Here is a 24,632-nt window from a genome sequence, read left to right on the forward strand (position 1 = left end):
CTTCCTGACGGGCCGCCCCCAGGTGGTGAGGGTAGGCAACAACATCTCCCCGCTGATCCTCAACACGGGGGCCCCACAAGGGTGCGTTCTGAGCCCTCTCCTATACTCCCTGTTCACCGACGACTGCGTGGCCACGCACGCCTCCAACTCAATCATCAAGTTTGCGGACGACACAACAGTGGTAGGCTTGATTACCAACAACGACGAGACGGCCTACAGGGAGGAGGTGAGGGCCCTCGGAGTGTGGTGTCAGGAAAATAACCTCACACTCAACGTCAACAAAACTAAGGAGATGATTGTGGACTTCAGGAAACAGCAGAAGGAACACCCCCCTATCCACATCGATGGAACAGTAGTGGAGAGGGTAGCAAGTTTTAAGTTCCTCGGCATACACATCACAGACAAACTGAATTGGTCCACTCACACTGACAGCGTCGTGAAGAAGGCGCAGCAGCGCCTCTTCAACCTCAGGAGGCTGAAGAAATTCAGCTTGTCACCAAAAGCACTCACAAACTTCTACAGATGCACAATCGAGAGCATCCTGGCGGGCTGTATCACCGCCTGGTACGGCAACTGCTCCGCCCTCAACCGTAAGGCTCTCCAGAGGGTAGTGAGGTCTGCACAACGCATCACCGGGGGCAAACTACCTGCCCTCCAGGACACCTACACCACCCGATGTTACAGGAAGGCCATAAAGATCATCAAGGACATCAACCACCTGAACCACTGCCTGTTCACCCCGCTATCATCCAGAAGGCGAGGTCAGTACAGGTGCATCAAAGCTGGGACCGAGAGACTGAAAAACAGCTTCTATCTCAAGGCCATCAGACTGTTAAACAGCCACCACTAACATAGAGTGGCTGCTGCCAACACACTGTCATTGACACTGACCCAACTCCAGCCACTTTAATAATGGGAATTGATGGGAAATGATGTAAATATATCACTAGCCACTTTAAACAATGCTACCTTATATAATGTTACTTACCCTACATTATTCATCTCATATGCAGAAGTATATACTGTACTCTACATCATCGACTGCATCCTTATGTAATACATGTATCACTAGCCACTTTAACTATGCCACTTTGTTTACTTTGTCTACATACTCATCTCATATGTATATACTGTACTCGATACCATCTACTGTATGCTGCTCTGTACCATCACTCATTCATATATCCTTATGTACATATTCTTTATCCCCTTACACTGTGTATAAGACAGTAGTTTTGGAATTGTTAGTTAGATTACTTGTTGGTTATCACTGCATTGTCGGAACTAGAAGCACAAGCATTTCGCTACACTCGCATTAACATCTGCTAACCATGTGTATGTGACAAAGAAAATTTGATTTCATATCCAGCAAAAATAGACTGTACCTAAGTTAATGCTCATACTGTGTGATTTAATGCTTTCATACTGTTTCAGGATGGGAAGTAGCATGTTAGAGAATAATACTGGTTTCCGAATTGCATTTCAGTTATGCTTCAGTGGTTATGCATGTTGAGTTCTTGTTCATGGGAGAGGGGAAGATGTAGTAGGATGTCCCTTGGGGGTATCCGTACCTATGTAGGACATGTGAGGTTCAGGTGAATAAACAGGCTGGAGCTAGAATATCGTTGTCGCGCGTCCTTATTTTAGATCATACTACAGTCGTGACTTACATAATGAGCATGAGCTCGAAGGGGAGTGTCCAACTCCGACATGTATATATAGAAGACCTTCCCGCGCTGAAATAGAAATTACGATATGGCCGGTAGAAGAGAATAGCAATATCTCCCAATGAACCAGGAGGAGAAGAGCAGGAAGTGAGGAGGCTACGATCCAGTCGTGAGTGATACTCAATTTCTTTATTCCATGCTTGCGTTGAGTTTTCAGAACGGTTAGCAGGATAAATACTGTCAATTTAGACATAAAAAAAGGCAGAATGACTAGACATGATGCAAGTGCCGTAACTGCTGTTATCTCATTGCGAGGAAGAATAGATATTGTGGATCGATGCATTGTATCACAAGTGGTGCGGATCGTCATTGCTTGGTTTGCAGTGCAAGTCCACTACGTGCGGTCATTCGCGTGAACAACCGAGAAGCTGTGAGTTTAGAGCGCGGATGGACACGATTTAATAGTCAGAAATTCAGAAACAGTCATCATACTCAGAAATACATTCAGGCAGACAAGCTGAAGCAGCTCTTAAGAAAGTTTTTCATACTTGATGTCAACCTTGTCTCGGAGCATTTCGTATTATTCTGTACATGTTAGGAATTTGCTAAATGTAAAATTAAGTTAGGAATTGGCTAAACATATGTTACTAATTCTAGCTAGCGAAGTAACGTTAGCTAGCTCCCGAATGTTAGCTAAGTTAGGCTTTAGGGTTAAGTATTAGGTGACGAGTTAGTTAGGGGAAGGGTTAGCTAACATGATAAGTAGTTGCATGTGATGCGCTTCGAACTCTCAGCCTTTGGGTTGCTTGACTTTTCGTATATGTCCAACCCTCCTTTTGTTTTTGCCTTAAGTAACCATCTGTCTAATGTAACCTATCATACTAAATGGAGCGTGTTGGATTTACATACAGAATAATACAATTGCTCTGAGACCAGGTTGCAACTAAGTGTATTTGTGTCCACGAAATGAGTGCCTTTTACATGCATTTGACATAAGTAGAAATTGTGCGCAAACATTGCATTTTGAAATCCGGTTATATTAAATTAAGTGCCTTTTTTAATATCTACAGTTTTTTTTGGGGGGGGGGGCAAGATTAGTTTTTTATTAAATTGAACATGTGCTCTTTATGACATGTCAAAATGATATGAAATAAAGTGGTGGATCCACCCATTTACTGACCACATTGCAGCAGTGAACATATGCCTACTGTACATATGTTCTTCGAAGGCTGTAGAGCTGTGATGCAGAGCCCTGGTATGAAGGCCGGTGGCCCCCCTGATGGGGGCTATGGATGGGTGGTGGTCACCTCAGCCTTCTTTATCATGGGCCTCACTACAGGCGTCCTTAAGAACTTCGGCCTATTCTTCCTAGAGATCCAGAACCATTTTGGAGTCCTCACCAGCACCACCTCATGGGTCACCTCCACTATGATAGTCATGTTTCACTTGGGAGGTAAGTGAGGGGAAACTTGTCTTGTTTCCATTGCAGTTTAACTTCTATTTCATTATTCAACTGAAATGTGTTGCATGGTTATAGAGTGTTATAAGTTGGCCAAATAAACAAACCTGCTCAAGCAACTAGAGACCAGGTTGACATTTTGTTGTAGTAACCACTAGAACAATCCACTCTGGTTCCTGTAATAATTTGTCTCCTCCCCTCAGCCCCAGTTGCCAGTGTCCTGAGCATGCACTGTACTCAGAGGGCAGTCATCATGACGGGAGGGCTCCTCAGTGCTTCAGGGATGATCCTGGCGTCTCTCGACCTCAGTCTTCCATGGATGTATCTCAGCATTGGCGTACTGCAAGGTAGGGTTGAGGGCTCCCCAAGTGGGGGAAAATAAATGTAACATTTAAGAACCGTTTACATTTGTGTGTTCCCAGGGTGATAAAGTTACTTCTTTTTTTTTGTCGATGACCAATCACAGGAGACTATGATCACCACACCAACCCATAAAACCTACTGTACCAGTACAGTTAAAATAATCAGTTAGAGGAAAACAAAAGGCATTACCTCAAGTGATTTATGATTTCAGGAGTTTGAGAAAATAGAACTGAAATGTTCATCCCTGAGGGTAAACAATCCTGATGAGTTTTGCCTTGTGACCCCAACCAGAACACATTGTAACTGAACTTGGTGTAGTTATTGATTAGCTATATAGGCTCATTAATTGTGAGCACATACACATGTATTACATTTAGTAACAGACCAACACAGAGCCTAGATTTATCTTCGCTTTATTTTTAGGTTTGGGACTTTCATTTTCCTGGTTACCAGCCAACAGCATAGTGAGCCACTACTTCCTGAAGTGGCGTCCCATAGCGTACGCCATAGCCAGCTCCGGGGAGTGTGTTTTCGCCATGGTGTTCAGTCCTTTTTTCCAGTGGCTCATCGAGGTCTACACCTGGCAGGGAGCTCTGCTCGTCATAGGGAGCCTTCAGCTCAACCTCTGCGTCTGTGGAGCCCTCATGAGACCTCTTGAATCCAAACCCCATAATCACACAAACCCAAATAAGGACGACCACCAGGACTCCAAAGCTGATGATGACCCGACACCAAAAAAGCTAAGCTTCCAGTGGACGTTGCTAAGGAAACCAGAATTGCTGCTCTACATCCTGTTTGCCATTTTCGCTGCTGCAGGATTTTTCATCCCACCTCTATTTGTGGTTCCCTATGCCACCAGCCTGGGATTGAAGAACTACTGGGCGGCGTCCATCCTGTCTGTGCTGGCATTAGCTGACCTGCTTGGTCGTCTGGCCTGTGGTTGGCTGGCCAACCTGAGGCTGGTGAGGAACTTACAACTGCTGACAATGGTTGTCACCATGTTGGGGGTAGTGCTACTGCTGCTGCCCATTGGCAAGGACTATTCAGTCCTTCTGGTCTTCTCCTCGCTCTACGGTTTTCTGTTTGGCTGCGTTGTAGCCATCCATGTGACGTCGATTGTGGACATAGTGGGCCTGGAGAGGTTCGACAGCGGCCTGGGACTCTTCATGCTTTTTAGAAGTATCGGGGGCTTCATTGGTCCACCTGCTGCAGGTGAGATGGGGTGAAATTACAGTGTTGACATGCAATAACTGAAATTGCACCCATTTTCACTTTGCATGAACTAAGCTTTTAATCAGTGAAGCTACTGGTTTATTCATCCAGGGCAGCAGTTTGTGGGCTCAAATGTCTTCTCTTTGCACAGGTTGGCTGGTTGACCTGGACAAAGACTTTGGTGCATGCTTCTACCTGTCTGGATTGGTTCTCATCCTATCTGGTGTGTTTGTGGTGCTGGTGGACCGGCTTGTCGAGCGGAAGGTCTCTCCAAGTGAAACCGAGCTACTCAGGCCTTTGCCTACAAGATGGGAGTGAAGCTGGTTGTTCGTGAGAGCAACTGCAAATAATGTTACTCTGTTTCAGGGATATGGCAGTTAATGTTTGCAGTTCATGAGCTCTTGGGATGGCTTCATTCTGAGCTTGTATCACCAAGTCAGGGTTTTATCTATATTAAGCTGCATCACAGGAGTAAGTAATGGAGGGTGTTGACATTATACCTGGTCATTCACCATTTGTGAAGTTCCCCTTTTACATATGTTTGACCAGGTTGTACAGTAGTTATCACTTTTAATGCCTACCATGATGTATTTGAATGTTCACTGATTTGTCTTGAAATTGTCTGTTATATACTTGGCATACAGTATACCTGTATGAACAAATTAAGTTTATTTTTGTTTCAATATCTGGTGCAATGCATATATTAAATGCTTTTTTGGTTAGACCTGCTGCTAACACCTATGCTGAGGCACATAATGTGAGTAAAGTTAAGTACTTTCGATGTGCCGTTTTACCCATACATTAACTGGAATGTCATGTGCTATAGAGTTAATGATCAATGTTATTTATCCCCTTTACACAATAGAAAATTGCACATGGCAATCTAGTACTGGTGCTGTGGCTCAGCACTTCACATGTCACCAGTGCCATATCTTCAATAGACTCTATTCAAGTATATCAAGCCTCATGGTTGTGCAAATTCCTTCCATCCACATCAAAGATTGTCAACTGTAGTCACACCATTTAGTCCTCCCCTTATAACGGTGTTTCTGAAATAATGATCAGTTTCTTTCAAAAGCTGAATGTCTTCTGTGGCTTTTAAACCTACCTTCACTGGCACTGGATGCAGTGAAACCACCCAACTTTAAAATCCAACAAATTACATGCAGCTGTTGCAAGTTAAAACACTTGCCTGTGTGATATTGCCTAGACTAACCCCCCCCCCCCCCAAATATAACAAGACATAAATACAAGGGTACTTTTGCACCCATCAATATTTTATTTTTGCAATTGAATAAAAAAATGGTGGCTGTACAATGGCACAAATCTGCACCTTTTAATCCAATGGGTATGAGTCAATTGTCTAGGGCATAGTCGCTCTCCTCTGATCCTGAAGTTGATTTGCTACCATTTCACTTACACACTAACCAGACCAAGGCATATGCTAGTCATTTGTGAGAACAATGGTGTGTGTGACTGGAACTGATGCTCAAGTTTGCAAGCTCTTCAAATTGAGTCTCATACATGGTGTTGAATGAGTTGCAAAAATGACCTCAATCGCAAGTCGATGTGTAATTTAATCATGCATACAGGCTGTAGCTCTTACAAGTTCCGTTTTGGGTCTAACAATCTTTACGTTTGATATTCACCACAGCACTTTAAAGTCGTGCACCCACAACTGTTCCCAGTTGGACATTAAGTCAATGTATTTGAGGCTAAGGAAAGATGATCACCCAATAGGATTAACAAAAGGAATGAACTTCCTTGGGGTTCACATGCCATGTCCATAGACAGAACTGAAATCTTTCTTTGAACTAATACTTAAAGCCCAATTAGTTTGATAAATTGATGTTCTTCAATGTTACCTTAGTCTCTGTTTTGGAAATATTTTAATGTCCAAGTGTATTAGTGTCTCAGAACAAATCATGTGAGAACGTTATTGGTGTTTAACATTCACATCTAGGTGGCAGTATTTCCTTATTTGGAAAAGAAATGACTGAAGTCTACTTCAAACTGAACAAGAAAAGATTGACAATGTTCAATACAACTATTTTCCTTAAAGATCATTAAAACTATCCATAATTCCTATCAAGACTAGTAACTAGTGACTAAAAGTGTCAATACACATTTTAAACATTTTCATGCACAGAACACAGCAAATATTAACAAAACCCTACAACTTGATCTACGTGTCTGTCCGGCCCGCTACTTTAGAGCATAAAAACGTCATGAAGGGAGAGTCAAGGCAACTATTTGTACAACAGAAAAGAGTCGAGGCACATTGAAATACAGAAACTACAGTGGACGATACAACTCAATGGATTTTCAGAATTTGGAAGTGTGACGACTGGTATAACGGAGACGTTTGTCATGAGGAAGCTCTCTTCTCCTCGTATGGTGACTCATACACATCCATGGGGGGGCAGGTGCAGACCAGGTGCTGGTCACCGTAGATATCGTCAATCCTGGATATAGATGGCCAGAATTTGGTCTCGGGCCTCACAAATGGCTGGAAATAGGGAAAGTGAGTTTACCTTGTTAACAGTTTGTAATTAGAAAGAGTAAGGTGTAAAGATTTAGCTAACAACTATTTTTCGTGGAGTTGGTAGTGTGATGTTTTCCAGAGGAAAGACTCACCAGGGGGAAAGCAGCATACTCCCTGGAGTAGGGCCTGTCCCAGGTAGAGGAGGTGATGCTTGCCAGGGAGTGAGGTGCCATCTGTGGACACAGACCCCAGTCACACCTATTTTAGCTGGTCTGGTGACATAAAGCAACTCATGCTACATTTTAGGTGCCACCACTAAAAGCACAGATTTATACTCAATAGCACTATAATAAAAGGTTGTCCATATCACAGTGGTATTTCTTAAACAGTCTAGTGAAAATCTTGCTTTTTAAGTTCACTCTAAACTCCAACCCCAAATAATGATGACTCGTCCTATTCTCGTATGTGCCCAAACCATACATAAATAAAAAATAATTACACTTCAGAAACCCCATCTCAAAACAGACAGTTTCAAAAATGCTTGCCATTTCCTCAGAGGATGTCAACAACACAAAACAGTTAAGTTGAAACTAACACCGATTTGACTTAGTAAAATTGCTATGAGTTTAATGACCACTGTATGTAGCTGATTACATGGCTTGACATGCAATTTGTTAGTTGTCTGAGTCAGGCCAGTGACGTACCTTCAATGGGTTAATGCGGGCATCCATCCTGCCTTCCTCGATATCTGCTATTTCCTGTCTGATTCCCATCAGCGAGTCACAGAAGCGGTCCATCTCTGCCTTGTCCTCCGACTCAGTGGGCTCGATCATCAGGGTTCCTGCCACGGGCCACGACATGGTGGGGGCATGGAAACCTGACCAAGGTCAGACACACAGGGGGATGAGAAGGCTCACGGGTAAATTCAATAAAACTATTCCCATTTTTTTAAACTTAGATTAAGCCCAACTATCCGTTAATGCAGTGTGTTCCAGCTCACCGTAATCCTGCAGCCTTTTGGCCACATCCACCGCTTCAATGTTTGCAGATTTCTTGAATGGCCTCACATCCAAAATAAATTCATGAGCACAAAAGCCTGTGGACCAAAACAAATCGGTGTTAAAGCAACATGTTGCTAGTGTTGGCTAATTACTGAAGGACTTTATAAAGTGATGTAATCAAAAGCTAAATGTTTACTTTTATTTGGGAGTGTGACCGTCCATCACAAATGGAATGTGGTTCCAAGTGACAGATGCAAAGGTATTAAAGTTTAGGAACAAAATCTAAGAAGATCATCTGGCAATAATTGTATGATCTTCTGTGTAGAAAAGATCATTGCTTTCAGTAATGATGGTGTTCTTTTTCCCTCCAGTCAGATTTGGTGACTGGTCAAGTCCACTCTGTTTTAAGTCCTGTGCAGCTTGTGCATATCGTAGAGGGAAAAAGACACGTGCGTGTTCCTGCGAGTCTTAGCTTTCAGGAATGGGGTCATAATAGCTTATAGCTCCAACTGTTCAAAAATGTGAGCCACATTTGTAGGAAGTAAAACAGACCGCTCTGTCCCGACCGCTTTTAGCAGATATCAAAAGATTACTCATGTACCCGTGGTTCTATGAACTAAATGGCACATTAGTTTCTCGCGACCCCATTTTTAAATCAAGAAATCCGACAAGGTCATGACCCCTAGTTTGGAAAACGCTGCCATATGGAGTGAATAGGAACTACCACTCACCTTTCCTGCCTTTGAAGAGGATCTTGTAGTGGCTCTCCAGTCTCTTGGCCATATAGTTGGCATTCAGGATAGCCACCTCTGTGGCGTGAACCAGCCCCTTGGCTCCCATCATCTACACAGTAGGATACAAGGTCATGGTCTATATCGACATGTACTCAACTGTTGTCGCTGCTTTAGTTGCATGTTCTCTGCATTTGCCTAGAAAGACAATTTGAGTATCCTGAATAACACTATTCTAACAAATCTATCATTATTGAAATTCCATGGCACTGAACCATAAGATGCATGTTGGCATGCAATGTCATGACTTGTATACTGGAGGCAGCTCTGCAGTGGTCACAAGCTGGCATAGCCACAAAGTCATAGAATCTGATTTTAAACCTAACATTAATCACACTGTTAATCCTGATGCCTAACCTTAAATTAAAGACCAAAAACCACATTTTGGTTTCCATTACATTTTCACAATATCGCCAATATTTATTTTGCATCTGGCCAATCTAGCAGATATCACTCAGTTCTTCCTCCAAGCCAATACTCATGACAAACATCAACCTGCTCTTAGGATAGATGTAGTACTGACCTTGATGTAAGCCCAGGAGATGGGCAGGATGGCACTGGAGCCCCAGGGGGCAGCACTGATGGTGCCCAGGGAGCTGGACATGTTGCCTGCTGACATTAAAACCACTGGGTGGCTAGGCAGGAACGGGGCGAGGTGCTCCTTCCTGTTTAACATACACAACTCGATTTAAAGTCAAAAGTAATTACTTATCCACTTTTTAAAAACATATTTTTTTTTTGCACTAATACTTAGTGAGAGTAGAGTTTCCTGACCAGGAAAAAAAAAACTCTACATTTATAATGGATTTGGCCAGACATGGATCCGCTTTGGGCAGGTTGAGTTTGTGCTTAGCCCATCAATGTGCATTCACGTACACTCCAATAGGTCCCATCCCTGGTCCTCCGCCTCCGTGGGGGATACAGAAGGTCTTGTGGAGGTTCAAGTGAGAGACGTCAGATCCATAGTCACCAGGACGACACAAGCCCACCTGTAGAGTAGAGAGCAGACCAGGTAGGAGAGAGTGGTGATGACAATGTGGTAGAAAGGCAATTCTCCAAAGTTACTCATTTGCAGAAGAGGGCGCTACTGTACTCTGGGGGTAAAATGCATTAGACCTGAGTTCAAAAATATTCCAATTGAATAGCTCAAATACACTACATGACCAAAAGTATGTGGTCCCCTGAGCAGGTGTCATCTTATTCCAAAATCATGGGCATTAATATAGAGTTGGTCCCACCTTTGCTGCTACAACATCCTCCACTCTTCTGGGAAGGCTTTCCACAAGAGGTTGGGACATGCAGGGACTTGCTTCCATTCAGCCACAAGAGCATTCAAGGTTGGGCACTGACGTTGGGCGATTAAGGCTAGCTCGCAGTCGGTACTCCAATTCATCCCAAAGATGTTCGATGGGGTTGAGGTCAAGGCTCTGCAGGTCAGTCAAGTTCTTCCACACCGATTGACAAACCATTTCTGTATGGACCTCATTTTTTGCACTGTCATGCTGAAACGTCCTACCCCAAACTGTTGCCACAAAGTTGGAAGCACAGAATTCACTAGAATGTAATTGTATAATGTAGCGTGAAGATTTCCTTCACTGGAACTAACCACTTCAGCAGACTCTTGGCATTGCGCAAGGGGATCTTAGGCTTGTGTGGCTGCTCGGCCATGGAACCCATTCCATGAAGCACCCGACGAACAGTTATTCTGCTCACATTGCTTCCAGAGGCAGTTAGTAAACAACTACTGAATGTTGTAACCAGGGACAGACTTTTTTTTTTTACACTACACGTACTCTGTGGTCCCGTTCTGTGAGCTTGTGGGGCATACCACTTTGCGGCTGAGCAGTTGTTGCTCAGACATTTCCACTTCACAATAACAGCACTTACAGTTGACCGGGGCAGCTCGAAGCAGGGCAGAAATTTGAGAAATGGACTTGTTGGAAAGGAGGCATTCTATGACAGTGCCACGTTGAAAGTCACTGAGCTCTTCAGTATGGGCCATTCTACTGCCAATGTTTGTTTATGGAGATTACATGGCTGTGTGCTCAATTATATACACCGGTCAGCAACAGATGTGGCTGAAATAGCCAAATCCACTAATTTGAAGGGATGTCCACATACTTATGGCCATGTAGTGTATTTATGCTTCAGAATGGCACTTCCTGTTTTGGTGGGAAATACTGGCTTACCTGGAGAGAAAAGTGATTTATTCTCAGGACGGAACATTTGTAAAATACTGAAAATATTCAACCATACGCTGTAGAATAGTGCAATCCCTGAGACGCTTGTAAAAAATATATACATACTTTCATAAGGTTCTTTCAAATACACTTCTGTAATATGACTCAATATTAAAATAATGGGTCCATGATTCAATTAACATCTGGATAAGTAACCCAATTGTTTTTTTTAACCAAAAAATTTCTTTCTACAGTTTTAGTACACAGCTTATACTCTTCCCTCACCTGTGCGTTCATATTAGCACCATCCAGGTAGACCTGTCCTCCGTTCTGGTGGATGAGATTGCAGACATCATCAATGCTCTCCTCAAATACACCAAAGGTGGAGGGGTAGGTGATCATCATGGCTGCCAAGTTAGCCTTGTGTTTGTCCACCTGAGAGGGGAATAATGTGTTAGTCTGTGACTCTGCAACATGACAGTCCACTTTTAAGGGGGGTAATTGACTGCCAATTACACTACCAGTACATAGTGAGTGACCCGACTGTCGGGCCATCATGTTCCTCAATTATTTTTTTAGTGCGGCTGGTTAGATCGAAAGGCTACTCTAATAGAATCAGATTAGCAGAATCACTCCAACCAGATCTTACCAGTGCCTTGAGATTTGCCATGTCAATGTTGCCATCCTTGTCCACCTCCACCACCTGCACCTTCATGCCAGCCATCTGGGCACTGGCCGGGTTGGTACCATGGGCTGACTTGGGAATCAGACAAACCTGAGCAAAAGGAAATTATCAGAAACAGTTGCACTCAAACCATCAAAGTAAAAGAGAGAATTAAGACTCAACAAATCAACCATTAGATATGCAATCACACAGTCTTAAGATTTCAAAGCACAAATCTACAATTGACATCAAACATTATTTAAAATAGGTCTTCCAATTATTTTATCCCTTTTATAAGGAGACTTATTTTGACATTTTGCAATATTGTCACACAAGGTCACCAAGACCTGTGTGTTTGTTGGGTAACGTTTAAATCCCCCCCCCCCCCCCAACAGGAAAAACAAACTGAGCTCAATCTATTTTGCCCATGACTTGCAGTTCACAAAAAACACCAAATATGGGATCTTGGAATCAAGTAACTTCCAGACAGTGTGGTATTTTCTGTCCCTTATTTGCACAACTGTGGACCTTGACTGTTTCAAGAGCTCACACCACTATCAAAGAAGTGCTTATAATAGTTAAAAAATAAAGGCCAAATTAGAAAACTGGAAAGCTACTTGAACGAGCATTCTTATCTTCGGTCACTGTTCTATCATATTCACATCACTAGATGTACTCAAATCACTTCAACCCAGCACATTGTGACACTTGGGGCCTTTCAAAGTTCCTGTAGAGGTATCCAAAACAACCCTCTTCTTCAGATAGAGCTTTTCCAATACAATGTATGTTGACAAACCAGTGATTGTACTTAAAATGAGTCCCTTTATGGCTTTACATGTGATAAATTATTGTAGGTGGGTCTAAGTATCATGTATTACATACAGGTTGTTTACAGGGAAATGGGTGACCTCAAAAATTCAGACTGAAAATGAATTAAAGTCATTTGTAGTATGCAAACCCCAACATGTACTTTGAACTAATGTTATAACAATTAACCAAGGGTGGGTTATTTTGATTCTACAGGGCCTAGCATGTGTGCTAGAAAAGATGTGTTTAGTTTCATCAGAACCATACTTACTGTTCTATGGGCCTCTCCTTTAGAGCTCAGGTAGGCTTTGATGGCCGCGAGGCCAGCGTATTCTCCCTGAGCACCACTGAAAGACGAGGTTATACAGTCTTAATGTACCAGACATGCTCACAGACACATGCTCCCAGTGAAGTCTCAGCATAATCAAAATGTGTCGAGTTCAAAGGTAAGTCTATATGAGCGTCATAGTAACTGTAAAGGAAAAGCATGGAATAAGAGTTGAACAACCAGGCCGCTATCTTTCCAGGCCAATGTAGCACGATGTGCTTTTCATCAGCCCCATTTATACTGATAAGTGGGGGACTTGGAACCATAGTTATCAGCCACAAACTGAGTTATATGATCAAATAAAATGTGTAACAGAGGGCGACAGGGAGATCACGCTCGGATGAGGAGTCTGGGAAACTGAAATCCCAGTTGGTCATGAATACCCCACACTGAATATTGCTGTCAGTGAGGGGCTTACCTGTTGGGTTGGAAGGAGATCTTGTCATAGCCAGTCACCTCACAGAGATCCTTCTCCAGCTGCCTGAAGAGCTGCTGATAACCCTCAGCCTGGTCCAGGGGACAGAAGGGGTGAAGGTTGGCAAACTCCTTCCAGGTGATGGGCTAAAAACAGTGGGAAAGAGAGAACAAAGGGAGAAATATGGGAAATGACAGTCAGCGATGTCCTTATGACTTGTACAATGTTTTGTCTTAAGGTAAGCTAGTGTTTTTCACAACACCACCACCATAAGGAGGAGAAAGAAAAGATTAATTAATCAGGGTTGGGGTCAATTCAAATCGAAGAGTCAATTCAGGAACTGATTTGAATTTAAAAATGGAAACTTAGAATAAATAGCTTTTACTTTTAAGTTTATTGGGAAATCATTGCAAGCTAAAGCCCTTTAATTATTGGTGCAATCTCAGTACTTCCTGAATTGACTGCCTTCTAACCGAATTGACCCCAACCTTGATATTAACTCACCATGAGCTCCGAAGAACTGTTTAGCTTCATTGTGCAGGAACCCTGACATGGAAAACAAAATGGATATTACAAATGGCGTTGGCCGAGAAATCTTTTCAGTAGTTCGTAAGTTTTTAGTATTCAGACCATGTAAAAAATGCTAAAGTAAAAATTTAAAAAAGTAAAAAACATTTCTTCTTTGCTTTCCCATAACTCACCAGTGGGATCATGCTGTGAACCAGAGAGATGTCCTTGTTCTCCAAGCGTTTCATGTAGCGCACAATGTTGGTCTCCGAATGGTAACTGCATGGGATGAAGAATAGGAGTGAATCAAGATTATAAAGATATGTTTTAGGCCTAATGTGTTATTTTTCTTTAAAACCTTAGTGCTTAAACCCTGTATTATCCCTTATACAGTACCAGTCAAAAGTTGACACCTACTCAAACCAGGGTTTTTCTGTATTTTTACTGTGTTCTACATTGTAGAATAATAGTGAAGACATCAAAACTATGAAATAAAACATTTGGAATAAAGTAGTAAGCAAAAAAAGTGTGATGAAATTAAATGAAAATATTTTATATTGACATTCTCTCAACCAGCTTAATGAGGTAGTCACCTGGAATGCATTTCAATTAACTAACAGGTGTGCCTTGTTAATTTGTGGAATTTCTTTCCTTCTTAATGCGTTTGAGCCAATCAGTTGTGTTGTGACAAGGTAAGGGTGGTATACAGAAGATCGCCCTATTTGGTAAAAGACCAAGTCCATATTATGCCAAGAACAGCTCAAATAAGCAAAGAGAAACAACAATAAATCCTTACTTTAAGACAGTCAGTCAATCTGGAAAATATCAAGAACTTTGAAAGTTTCTTCAAGTGCAGTCGCAAAAACCAGGAAAGGAAGAGAGCGTCCGTCTTCAAGAGAGCGAGAGTTGCACCCCTTCTGAAAAAACCTACACTCGATCCCTCCAATGTCAACAACTACAGACCAGTATCCCTTCTTTCTTTTCTCTCCAAAACTCTTGAACGTGCCGTCCTTGGTCAGCTCTCCCGCTATCCCTCTCAGAATTACCTTCTTGATCCAAATCAGTCAGGTTTCAAGACTAGTCATTCAACTGAGACTGCTCTTCTCTGTATCACGGAGGCGCTCCGCACCGCTAAAGCTAACTCTCTCTCCTCTGCTCTCATCCTTCTAGACCTATCGGCTGCCTTCGATACTGTGAACCATCAGATCCTCCTCTCCACCCTCTCCGAGTTGGGCATCTCCGGCGCGGCCCACGCTTGGATTGCGACCTGACAGGTCGCTCCTACCAGGTGGCGTGGCGAGAATCTGTCTCCTCACCACTGGTGTCCCCCAGGGCTCTGTTCTAGGCCCTCTCCTATTCTCGCTATACACCAAGTCACTTGGCTCTGTCATAACCTCACATGGTCTCTCCTATCATTGCTATGCAGACGACACACAATTAATCTTCTCCTTTCCCCCTTCTGATGACCAGGTGGCGAATCGCATCTCTGCATGTCTGGCAGACATATCAGTGTGGATGACGGATCACCACCTCAAGCTGAACTTCGGCAAGACGGAGCTGCTCTTCCTCCCGGGGAAGGACTGCCCGTTCCATGATCTCGCCATCACGGTTGACAACTCCATTGTGTCCTCCTCCCAGAGCGCTAAGAACCTTGGCGTGATCCTGGACAACACCCTGTCGTTCTCAACTAACATCAAGGCGGTGGCCCGTTCCTGTAGGTTCATGCTCTACAACATCCGCAGAGTACGACCCTGCCTCACACAGGAAGCGGCGCAGGTCCTAATCATCTCCCGTCTGGATTACTGCAACTCGCTGTTGGCTGGGCTCCCTGCCTGTGCCATTAAACCCCTACAACTCATCCAGAACGCCGCAGCCCGTCTAGTGTTCAACCTTCCCAAGTTCTCTCACGTCACCCCGCTCCTCCGCTCTCTCCACTGGCTTCCAGTTGAAGCTCGCATCCGCTACAAGACCATGGTGCTTGCCTACGGAGCTGTGAGGGGAACGGCACCTCAGTACCTCCAGGCTCTGATCAGGCCCTACACCCAAATAAGGGCACTGCGTTCATCCACCTCTGGCCTGCTCGCCTCCCTACCACTGAGGAAGTACAGTTCCCGCTCAGCTCAGTCAAAACTGTTCGCTGCTCTGGCTCCCCAATGGTGGAACAAACTCCCTCACGACGCCAGGACAGCGGAGTCAATCACCACCTTCCGGAGACACCTGAAACCCCACCTCTTTAAGGAATACCTAGGATAGGATAAAATAATCCTTCTCACCCCCCTCCCCCTTAAAATATTTAGATGCACTATTGTAAAGTGGTTGTTCCACTGGATGTCATAAGGTGAATGCACCAATTTGTAAGTCGCTCTGGATAAGAGCGTCTGCTAAATGACTTAAATGTAAATGTAAATGGAAATGGAAGACCCAGAGTTACCTCTGCTGCAGAGGATACGTTCATTAGAGTTAGCGGCCTCAGAAATTGCAGCCCAAATAAATGCTTCAGAGTTCAAGTAACAGACACATTTCAACATCAACTGCTCAGAGGAAACTGTGAAATCAGGCCTTCATGGCCAAACTGCTGCAAAGAAACCACTACTAAAGGACACCAATAATAAGAGACTTGCTTGGGCCAAGAAACATGAGCAATGGACATTAGATGGTGGAAATGTGTCCAAATTGCATCCAAATTGCAATTTTTGGTTTCAATCGCTGTGTCTTTGTGAGACGCAGAGTAAGAGAACGGATGATCTCTGCATGTGTGGTTCCCACCGTGAAGTATGGAGGTGGTGTGATGGTGCTTTGCTGGGGACCCGGTCTGATTTATTTAGAATTCAAGGCACACATAATCAGCATGGCTCCCACAGCATTCTGCAGCGATACGCCATCTCATCTGGTTTGCGCTTAGTGGGACTATCATTTGTTTTTCAACAGGACAATGATCCAACACAACTCCAGGCTGTATAAGGGCAACTTTTTGACCAAGGAGGAGAGTGAGTGCTGCATCAGATGACCTGGCCTCCACAATCACCCGACCTCAACCCAATTGATATGGTTTGGGATGAGTTGGACCGCAGACTGAAGGAAAAGTAGCCAATAAGTGCTCAGCATGTGGGAACTGTTGGAAAAGCATTCCAGGTGAAGCTGGTTGAGAGAATGTCAAGAGTGTGCAAAGCAAAGGGTGGCTACTTTGAAGAATCTAAAATATATTTTTGTTTAACACTTTTGTTTACTACATGAACCCATATGTGTTATTTCATAGTTTTGAGCTCTTCACTATTTTTCTACAATGTAGAAAATAATAAAATAAAGAAAAACCCTTGAATGAGTAGGTGTGTCCAAACTTTCTACTGGTACTGCATGTGTAACAACCTTGTGCTATCAGTGCAAGGAATGATTCTACCAAGCATCAATCTGAGTTTGGGACAACAAAGACAATAATCACGGAACGTCACCTAATGTCTCTCACCAGTCTGGTGTCATACTGATAATACTATCATCACTGAGAACATGTCATCAACAGTTACAGCATAACAAGCTCATCTTTATTACGGCAAATATTGTAATATTTAGCAGCTACAAACAGACCAACCTGTTGAAGACTGTGTGAACAAGGTACTTGCTGGTCCTCTTGAAAGGACTACCCATAATGCCTTTCACGCTTTCACCCATCTTCTCAGCAATCAGCTCCTGTAAATTGAGATTTAAATTAAATTTGATATTTGTCCTATGGCTTCAAGACGGACCTTTGCACGCTCTTAAGAAAGCAATGCTGAATATATGCATCATCTTATTCCATTGAAAGCAAACGTACCGCTGAGGATTCACATCCAAAGACCCAGAGCAGATCGTCCAAGTCTCTCTCAGTCACGGTCTCATCCAGAGACACACCTAACTAGGTAAACAAATAAATAACTTCAACCAAAAGTCAACTGGTCCGAGAGATTTACATGGTTAACAAAACATCACGCCAGGGTCAGCCTAAATGAAACACCGCCCTTATTTGAAGTGTTTCTAAAAATCCCCTATGCGAAAAATGAATGTTACGAAAACAATTGGAACCATTTCCCTGCTAGGTTATGACACCGCCACTGTGGAGCTCTGTGGAGGGGGTCTTAATATGAGAGTATCTATGCTTCTGTGTGCTTTAATGACAATGTATTCTAACACAGAACCCAAACCGGCTGCGCGCGCCATCGTGCATACATTTATTTTGTACCCCATCACCAAACGCGATCACGACACGCTGGTTAAAATATCAAAACAAACTGACGACATGGGAACACTGGGTGGATGTGTATGTAACTTGTTCCCAAACTGTATCTGTTACTACTCACCACTCCCTCACTGTAGACACGCAGATTGATCTCCCTTTGGTCAGCCCTCTCCAGGATGTCCTTGGCTGCCACACTGCAGCCAACCTTCAGCGTGTCGAAGAACATCTCACTGTGCAGCCTGTGTCCAGCCCGCTTCAGACCTGATACAAAAGGAGGGAGAGAGGCATTTCTAAAAACTCAAAGAATACATTTGTAAATCATCTGAAAATAAGCTATGTTACCATTGTCTTTCTCAATGCACCCTTATAGTTGAAATTAGCTAACCATTGATTGATTGTAAAAGTTGTGACGTAAAAATGGATCAGTGCAGTCAGGGTGTCAGAGGACATACCTTCAGCCAGTATCAGTGCAGCATTGTGTGTCCTCTCAGCAATGTGCTTTAAGCCTTGGGGTCCATGATACACCCCAAACATGGCTGCCATGTTGGCCAGCAGAGCCTGAAAGACAGATACATTTGAAGGTGAGAAACTCTTTAAAAATATATATATATATTAATAATTCATAAATGAAGACAACCACTGCATTGAGATTTTTTACACAAACAAACTTTCATAAGAGATGAATACACCAAGGTAACAATCCTGTCCTGGGGCAAAGAGTGTTGGTATTAAGGGGGGGGGGGGTGTACAGTACCTGTGCAGTACAGATGTTACTGGTGGCCTTGTCTCTACGTATGTGCTGCTCTCTGGTCTGCAGAGCCAGACGGTACACCTCCTTACCAGCTGCATCCCTGCAGACAAACAAGGGACATTTCAAACCAATGTGCATTGAGATAGTCTTTATGTATATGTGCATTCTGTATATTTCATTCTTTTCCACTGTGAGCAAGAACTCTATGAAGTCAATCAACATGTTTATAAAGCCCAACATTGAACAATCTCAAGAGATCTGACTTCCATTCTGAACAGGGCCCATGTGAATCTTAAGGGCTCTCACCTGGTCACTCCCACCATCCTGCCAGGCATCATCCTGACCAGGTTTTCTTTGACAGAGAAGAAGGCAGCGTGGGGACCACCGTAGCAGAGTGGTACTCCGAACCTCTGGGAGCTGCCCAGGGCGATGTCCACCCCAAACTCTCCAGGGGGGCGCAGCACACACAGGGCCAGCAGGTCAGTGGCACAGCAAGCCAGAGCCTGGAGGGATGAGAGACTGAGAGTCTTCAAACAAGTCACTTCAGCACCAAACTGGAATCACCACATAATGAGGGGTCCTTTCCTACCAAACGAGGAGCAACAATTCCAAAATAACACTACCAAACCCCAACCCACATTTACTTTAAGATAGCATCCAAGGTTAATAAACCATTACTACCAATGTCAGACATGGCAGCTCTCTTACCCCTCCCTTGTGAGTGCGGTCCACCAGCGCAGTGAAATCCTCCACTCTGCCGTCGGTGTCTGGGTACTGGAACAGCACACCGCTCACATCCTTCCCACTGAAGTCCATCTCATGAGGCAGCTTCAGCACAGTCTTGACCCCGATGTAGCTGTTGGTCAACAATCAGAGCACCCATAATGAGGATGCTGCTTTTAGTACACAGTTCTAACCTTGGTCTGAGTGAAGCTTTGAAGTATGTCCGTACTTGGCTCTGGTCTGCACCACAGCAATCGTCTGAGGGTGGCATCGTGAGTCGATGTAGAACATCCTTCTCTTGTTCTGTCTGTAGGGAACATAAACAATTAAAGATGCAATGTCACTTTAGGCAGCCTGACCAAATCCACATAGAAATTCAGTTATAGATCTGTCATTCTCATTTAAAGCAAGTCTAAGAAGTACAATGATACAATGATTCTCTACACTATACTTGCTTGTTTTGTCACAAATTCTGCACATTTTAGGAACCAGGAAATGGATAAGCGATTTCCGCATAGTGCACCTTTAACATGTGTAGGGCCAGGAGTTTTTCATGAAAAAGTAACCTCACCAGGAGAAACTCTGGGCCTTATTTATAGACTATAACTAGACCATATACATGAACGATACTAAATTAACTACCCTTTAATGGTCAGCCACTATTTCTCTTATGTTTATTCTCCCCTCACCTATGACAGAGCTGCATGGCCTCAGCGGCGGCCGTCGCCTCATCCAGCAGAGAGGCGTTGGCCACAGCCATGCCCGTGATGTCACAGATCATGGTCTGATAGTTGAGCAGACTCTCAAGGCGACCCTGAGCCACCTCAGGCTGATAGGGGGTGTACTGTGTCACCCTGAGGAGAACAGGAGACACAGAAAAATGATTACACATTACATGTACTTGCTACGACTGTGATATGTGGTTGTCTCACCTAGCCATCTTAAGATGAATGCACTAATCACTCTGGGTAAATGACTCAAATATGTTTTTTTAATGTAAGAATGTATGACAATACAGAGAAAAAACAAAACTCTTTTTCAAGGAATCGAGATACTAGGGTTAAGTGGGTGGAAGTTAATGAAAATAAAGACAAAGTCAGTGTTGTCTTGTTTTAAGTTGGACAAAAAACAGATCCCAAGATCCCACATGTGAGGATGTAATTTAATGCAGTGCAAACCTAAACTGGAAACTTGAGCCTCAAGTCAAAAGATGTATTTGATTAGGGGCACATTTTTTCTGCAATGTAGCAATTAGTGATTTAATTACAAGCAGAAGCCCATACATATATGCACCTTGAGTGCACAATCAAACAGTATATTTCTCTACTGATGGATACAACTTGGCTAGATGCAGAACACATCACAACTCTTTTGTTTTTGTGGGTTTGTACCAAAGTGACCGTTACCATCCTGAATTCTCCAGAAGGTTTCTCTGTATAACTGGAGGCACTGAGCAGTTGTAGTAGCCCATTCCGATATAAGACCTCCACACCTTGTTCTTTGATGCAATCTTTTGGAGATGCTCCAAGACTTGATTCTCGCCTGCAGAAATAGAAATCACAATTGGCATCACATATATTTGAGGAAAAAGTGCATTAAACAATTATACCCATACAGTCAAACAAATGGGCAGTAACATCATATAGCATCAGATTCACTGTCAAAACGGAGTGGAAAGGAAATTACACTAAACAGCTTTGTGTACTCCACATCACTGTGTCGTGTTCTGTGTGAACTGTATACAACATTTCTGTGCGTGTAGAATGCACTTCCATTTGTGCATCATATTTCTATCTATTGTAGGGGACAATTATGTGCAACATATGGGCCCTTTCCCAAAGGTTAGTAATCTAGCCTAATTCTCCAGTGCTGTAGGGGAGATCAACCAATATACACCTAGACACTGGAATTCCTCAGGCATGCCGTCGCTGCTTAGCAACGCCCTCAGCAAGGAATGGACAATACTACCCCTCTGAATCGAGTGCCCAAAGTACTCTCATTCAGGATGAGCATTTCTATGGTTATTTCTAATGGGGTATACCACCATACGATCAGAAAAAGGTGAACATTTGCAGTTTGAGTTTAGGTGGCAAAGAATTTAACTGTAAATCCATTAAAAAATGCTTGCTTTATGACTCAGCAGCACAAGAGAAGGGTGTTTGGAAATCTAACATTTGACAAAAACAAGTGAAAGCATTATCAGTAGTGGAGGCCAGTGGTTTAGTGTGTGTGTGTGGGGGGGGCTACTGTGGAGCTGCACATTTCATTAGAGAGGACAGTTTTCCCATGGTCCCAAAGTTCCTCAAAGCATCAGAAAAGCCTGATTCAGAACCATCCAGCACATCTATTGTTGTGAAGAGAATCCCTTGCTGGCTTTGCAAACCAAGCCCCCCCCCCCACCAAAAAGCTGAACAGGCAAAAAGCAGTATAGCCTCCAGTTTGTTCCTTCAGCATGGTTAGCTACATAATGGAACAAGACAGAAAGGAGTGACCGAGGGTAGTCTTAGAACCCCCCCTCAACCTTATTACTTATTAAGCATTGTGAATATTAAGTCAATCAGTTTGCATAACAATGTTGGAAAATCCCCAAATAGCAGATAAGTGTTATTTTAGATTTGATCAGTAAGTGTTATTTTATAGCATCTGATCAGTAAGTAGTACAGTAGTATATAAGTACACTAGGCCAAGCCTTCATTACCAATTACTTATTCCTCTCACCATGTTGAGCACTGCTGGAATATCAGGATAGTGAAAACAATGACTAATGTAACTGATGCAAAATTATGCAGCAATAATACTAGGGATTTTGACAGCTGAGAGTTTCAATACATGACATTGACACTCCAAAACGAGTAGTTTGTATTACATTGATTATTGTAGAGATGGGTCACTGTTAAGAGTGCATCATCAATGTGGCCTGGTGAGAATATTGGCAAAATAAGAATAATCTTTGATGTGCCTTCGATGAAAATTGTCATCAGCAATACTTTTGTCTGTTTTCAAATGGCCATATTGTCAGTTGCTTAAGAACAATGATTTTCATAAATGCAACCCATTACACAGAACAAGGTCAATTAGTAATACAATGTACTGTACTTGTCCAGAATAGTATTTTTATAGACTTGTAAATCTCAAGTGATAACAGTATGAGACTTTAGTCTCTGGTGGAATAATGCAGGGGTTTGCCAGGGAAATATGCCTAGTGAGTGTTTTGTAGACAATAAACTATTATTTATAGTAAGACATTTAAAAGGTCTCCTACTTCTCTTAATCGATTGAAACTCCGTCTGGCTCTTATTAAATGCAACAAAAAGAAATGTATTAAAGTAAGAACACCAACACCCATCAAATTAACCATATTAGGAATTCCATGAAGCTTGTGTGCACAAGTCATTCGTCTGTGATGTAATGTTAACGCTATAACCAGATTGAACTGGACTTGGGACAGGAGCTCAAGGCTGAACTTTACACTCCAATTGCCATCCTATTAGCATCGGCTTCCCAACAGGAGATTGGTGCTGCTCGTTGAGTTCCGCAAAAACAACTCCAAATATGTTCAAAGGAAGACTTAACGGTGAAGAGGGCTTCACAATAGGAGTGCAACCTACATTTCAGCCAGTCGCTTGCTTGGCTTGATTTACAATGTTAAAAGAAAACTCAGACCAGCAAAACAGGCAGACAAAACATAAATGCAAATAAATCAAACAGATCAAGATTACAATTGACGGGGAAATCAACAACAATAATGAAACGCACTGGAAAAACAAAATCATACCAGAAGCGGAATTTTATAACACGATGAATTGCCTCATCGTGTTGTAAAATCCCGCTTCTATATAGAGAACACACACACATCAACAATAATAACACGTGCTGTTAAAGATGATGAAAGAAGATAAACTTACAGAGAGGATCATCCATTTTCATACTTCTTTGAATACGGATGGATTCTGGAACTGTATCTTCTATCAACTGGGCGATTGACTGTAAAACAATGTATAGATCACAAAAAACGCACTAAAACTATATCCATTGTTGAAAGTTCAGCTGTTTATGACAATAAACATGCAAGAGCGCCTGCAAGGGATTAGATCGACACATTAGCCTACTTTCTGTCCTATCAATTCTCTATTTATCCAAATGTTTGTAAATCTTACCTCAAGTCCAAGAACATCTAGCATCTCCCTTTTCTCCCGTTCGCCTGGACCAATATGTCTCTCTGCAAAATCATCGTGTCTCGGCAGTATTCTGTCTATCTGTCTGGAAGAAGCATAGACTGCAGACATCCGAAGACCGCGGACAGTTACAAAAGCATTGCGGTATTGGATTCTAGTCTGTAGTTTCCCAAAGAATCGGCTTTGACCAGATATATGTCTGCAAGGTGCATGTGAATTCACCGATTTGGCGAATAGGATCCCCCAAGACTTTGCACAGCTTTGCATTTTTAACTCACTAAAACAAAAAGCTATTAAAAGAAATCCTTCACACTACCGACCTCAACTGAATCCCTCAGACATGTGATTTCTCCCAAAGTCTCTGCCATCTACTTCAAACTGCTTAGTTTTTACGCCTGCCCCTTAAAAAAGAACTAACCAATCGATAAGAGAAAGGTCGCTGACGCGCTGACGAGCCCCAGTCAAACAGCTGCAGTGAACTTTCTCACGTGCCCGCCCACTGTAAATAAAACTAATCCGCTGCTTTGTATCCGGCGACCATCATCTCCCGCCAGTTAGCTGTCAGTTGGAGCGAAGATGTTGTGGTTTGTATTAATTCAAATGTATTACATGTTTACGACCATAGCAAGAGCGCTCGAAACGTCATGCCGATGCAGTATGCTTGTGCATGTGTAGGGGAATCGTCTAAGTAAGTAAACAGTGCAATCCCATGAGGTACAAAATGTGTTTTAAATCTTTATCTCATTGATTTTATTTTCATTATTTTGTCATGTGCCCTCCTTGGATAACATTCACAGGGCCACCAGGAGGCATTGTATTATGCTGGTTGATGTAGGGTACCTTAATTATCCTGTTATTTTTAATATTTGTTGAAAGCAATATAATGATGGAACT

At 42.9% G+C, this 24,632-nt stretch overlaps 2 protein-coding genes across 3 annotated transcripts; one reads left to right on the top strand and one right to left on the bottom strand.

Annotated features, from left to right (window-relative positions):
- Window positions 1-1,570: 1,570 nt before the first annotated feature.
- Window positions 1,571-5,971, top strand: zgc:114041 (uncharacterized protein LOC574425 homolog). 2 transcript variants are annotated; one of them, XM_046347727.1, is made up of 5 exons: window positions 1,571-1,836; window positions 3,040-3,120; window positions 3,330-3,473; window positions 3,913-4,701; window positions 4,853-5,971. In XM_046347727.1, the coding sequence occupies exons 2-5, from the start codon at window positions 3,096-3,098 to the stop codon at window positions 5,017-5,019; spliced, it is 1,125 nt and encodes a 374-aa protein (XP_046203683.1). In that variant the 5' UTR covers window positions 1,571-1,836; window positions 3,040-3,095; the 3' UTR covers window positions 5,020-5,971. The 2 variants fall into 2 exon arrangements, with proteins under 2 accessions (XP_046203683.1, XP_046203682.1); XM_046347726.1 differs by having other exon boundaries at window positions 1,572-1,836; window positions 2,896-3,120.
- On the bottom strand, window positions 5,950-24,105 carry LOC124034474 (glycine dehydrogenase (decarboxylating), mitochondrial-like). Its single transcript, XM_046347725.1, has 25 exons — window positions 23,721-24,105; window positions 23,469-23,547; window positions 20,970-21,105; window positions 20,253-20,417; window positions 19,793-19,870; window positions 19,549-19,696; window positions 19,147-19,343; window positions 18,844-18,940; window positions 18,542-18,647; window positions 18,211-18,350; window positions 17,688-17,768; window positions 17,466-17,563; window positions 14,074-14,158; window positions 13,877-13,918; window positions 13,376-13,518; window positions 12,901-12,976; window positions 11,808-11,933; window positions 11,444-11,593; window positions 9,855-9,967; window positions 9,502-9,643; window positions 8,919-9,030; window positions 8,187-8,282; window positions 7,891-8,063; window positions 7,339-7,419; window positions 5,950-7,210 (listed from the first exon to the last, which is right to left on the bottom strand). Exons 1-25 carry the CDS (start codon window positions 24,003-24,005, stop codon window positions 7,070-7,072), a joined length of 3,090 nt encoding a protein of 1,029 aa, XP_046203681.1. The 5' UTR covers window positions 24,006-24,105; the 3' UTR covers window positions 5,950-7,069.
- Between the last annotated feature and the right edge of the window lie 527 nt (window positions 24,106-24,632).

Source organism: Oncorhynchus gorbuscha, linkage group LG04 (assembly GCF_021184085.1).
Source record: "Oncorhynchus gorbuscha isolate QuinsamMale2020 ecotype Even-year linkage group LG04, OgorEven_v1.0, whole genome shotgun sequence".
In the NCBI taxonomy this organism is placed as follows: Eukaryota; Metazoa; Chordata; class Actinopteri; order Salmoniformes; family Salmonidae; genus Oncorhynchus; species Oncorhynchus gorbuscha.

Excerpts from the sequence above, each read along its gene's own strand:
- LOC124034474 (XM_046347725.1), bottom strand. The coding sequence starts at position 24,005 with ATGCAAAGCTGTGCAAAGTCTTGGGGGATCCTATTCGCCAAATCGGTG. Across the intron at positions 17,564-17,687 it reads TTGGATGTGAATCCTCAGCG|GAGCTGATTGCTGAGAAGAT; the intron begins GTACGTTTGCTT and ends CTCAATTTACAG. Across the intron at positions 8,064-8,186 it reads CAAAAGGCTGCAGGATTACG|GTTTCCATGCCCCCACCATG; the intron begins GTGAGCTGGAAC and ends GACCTTGGTCAG.
- zgc:114041 (XM_046347726.1), top strand. The coding sequence starts at position 2,910 with ATGCAGAGCCCTGGTATGAAGGCCGGTGGCCCCCCTGATGGGGGCTAT. Across the intron at positions 3,121-3,329 it reads AGTCATGTTTCACTTGGGAG|CCCCAGTTGCCAGTGTCCTG; the intron begins GTAAGTGAGGGG and ends TCCTCCCCTCAG. Across the intron at positions 4,702-4,852 it reads CATTGGTCCACCTGCTGCAG|GTTGGCTGGTTGACCTGGAC; the intron begins GTGAGATGGGGT and ends CTCTTTGCACAG.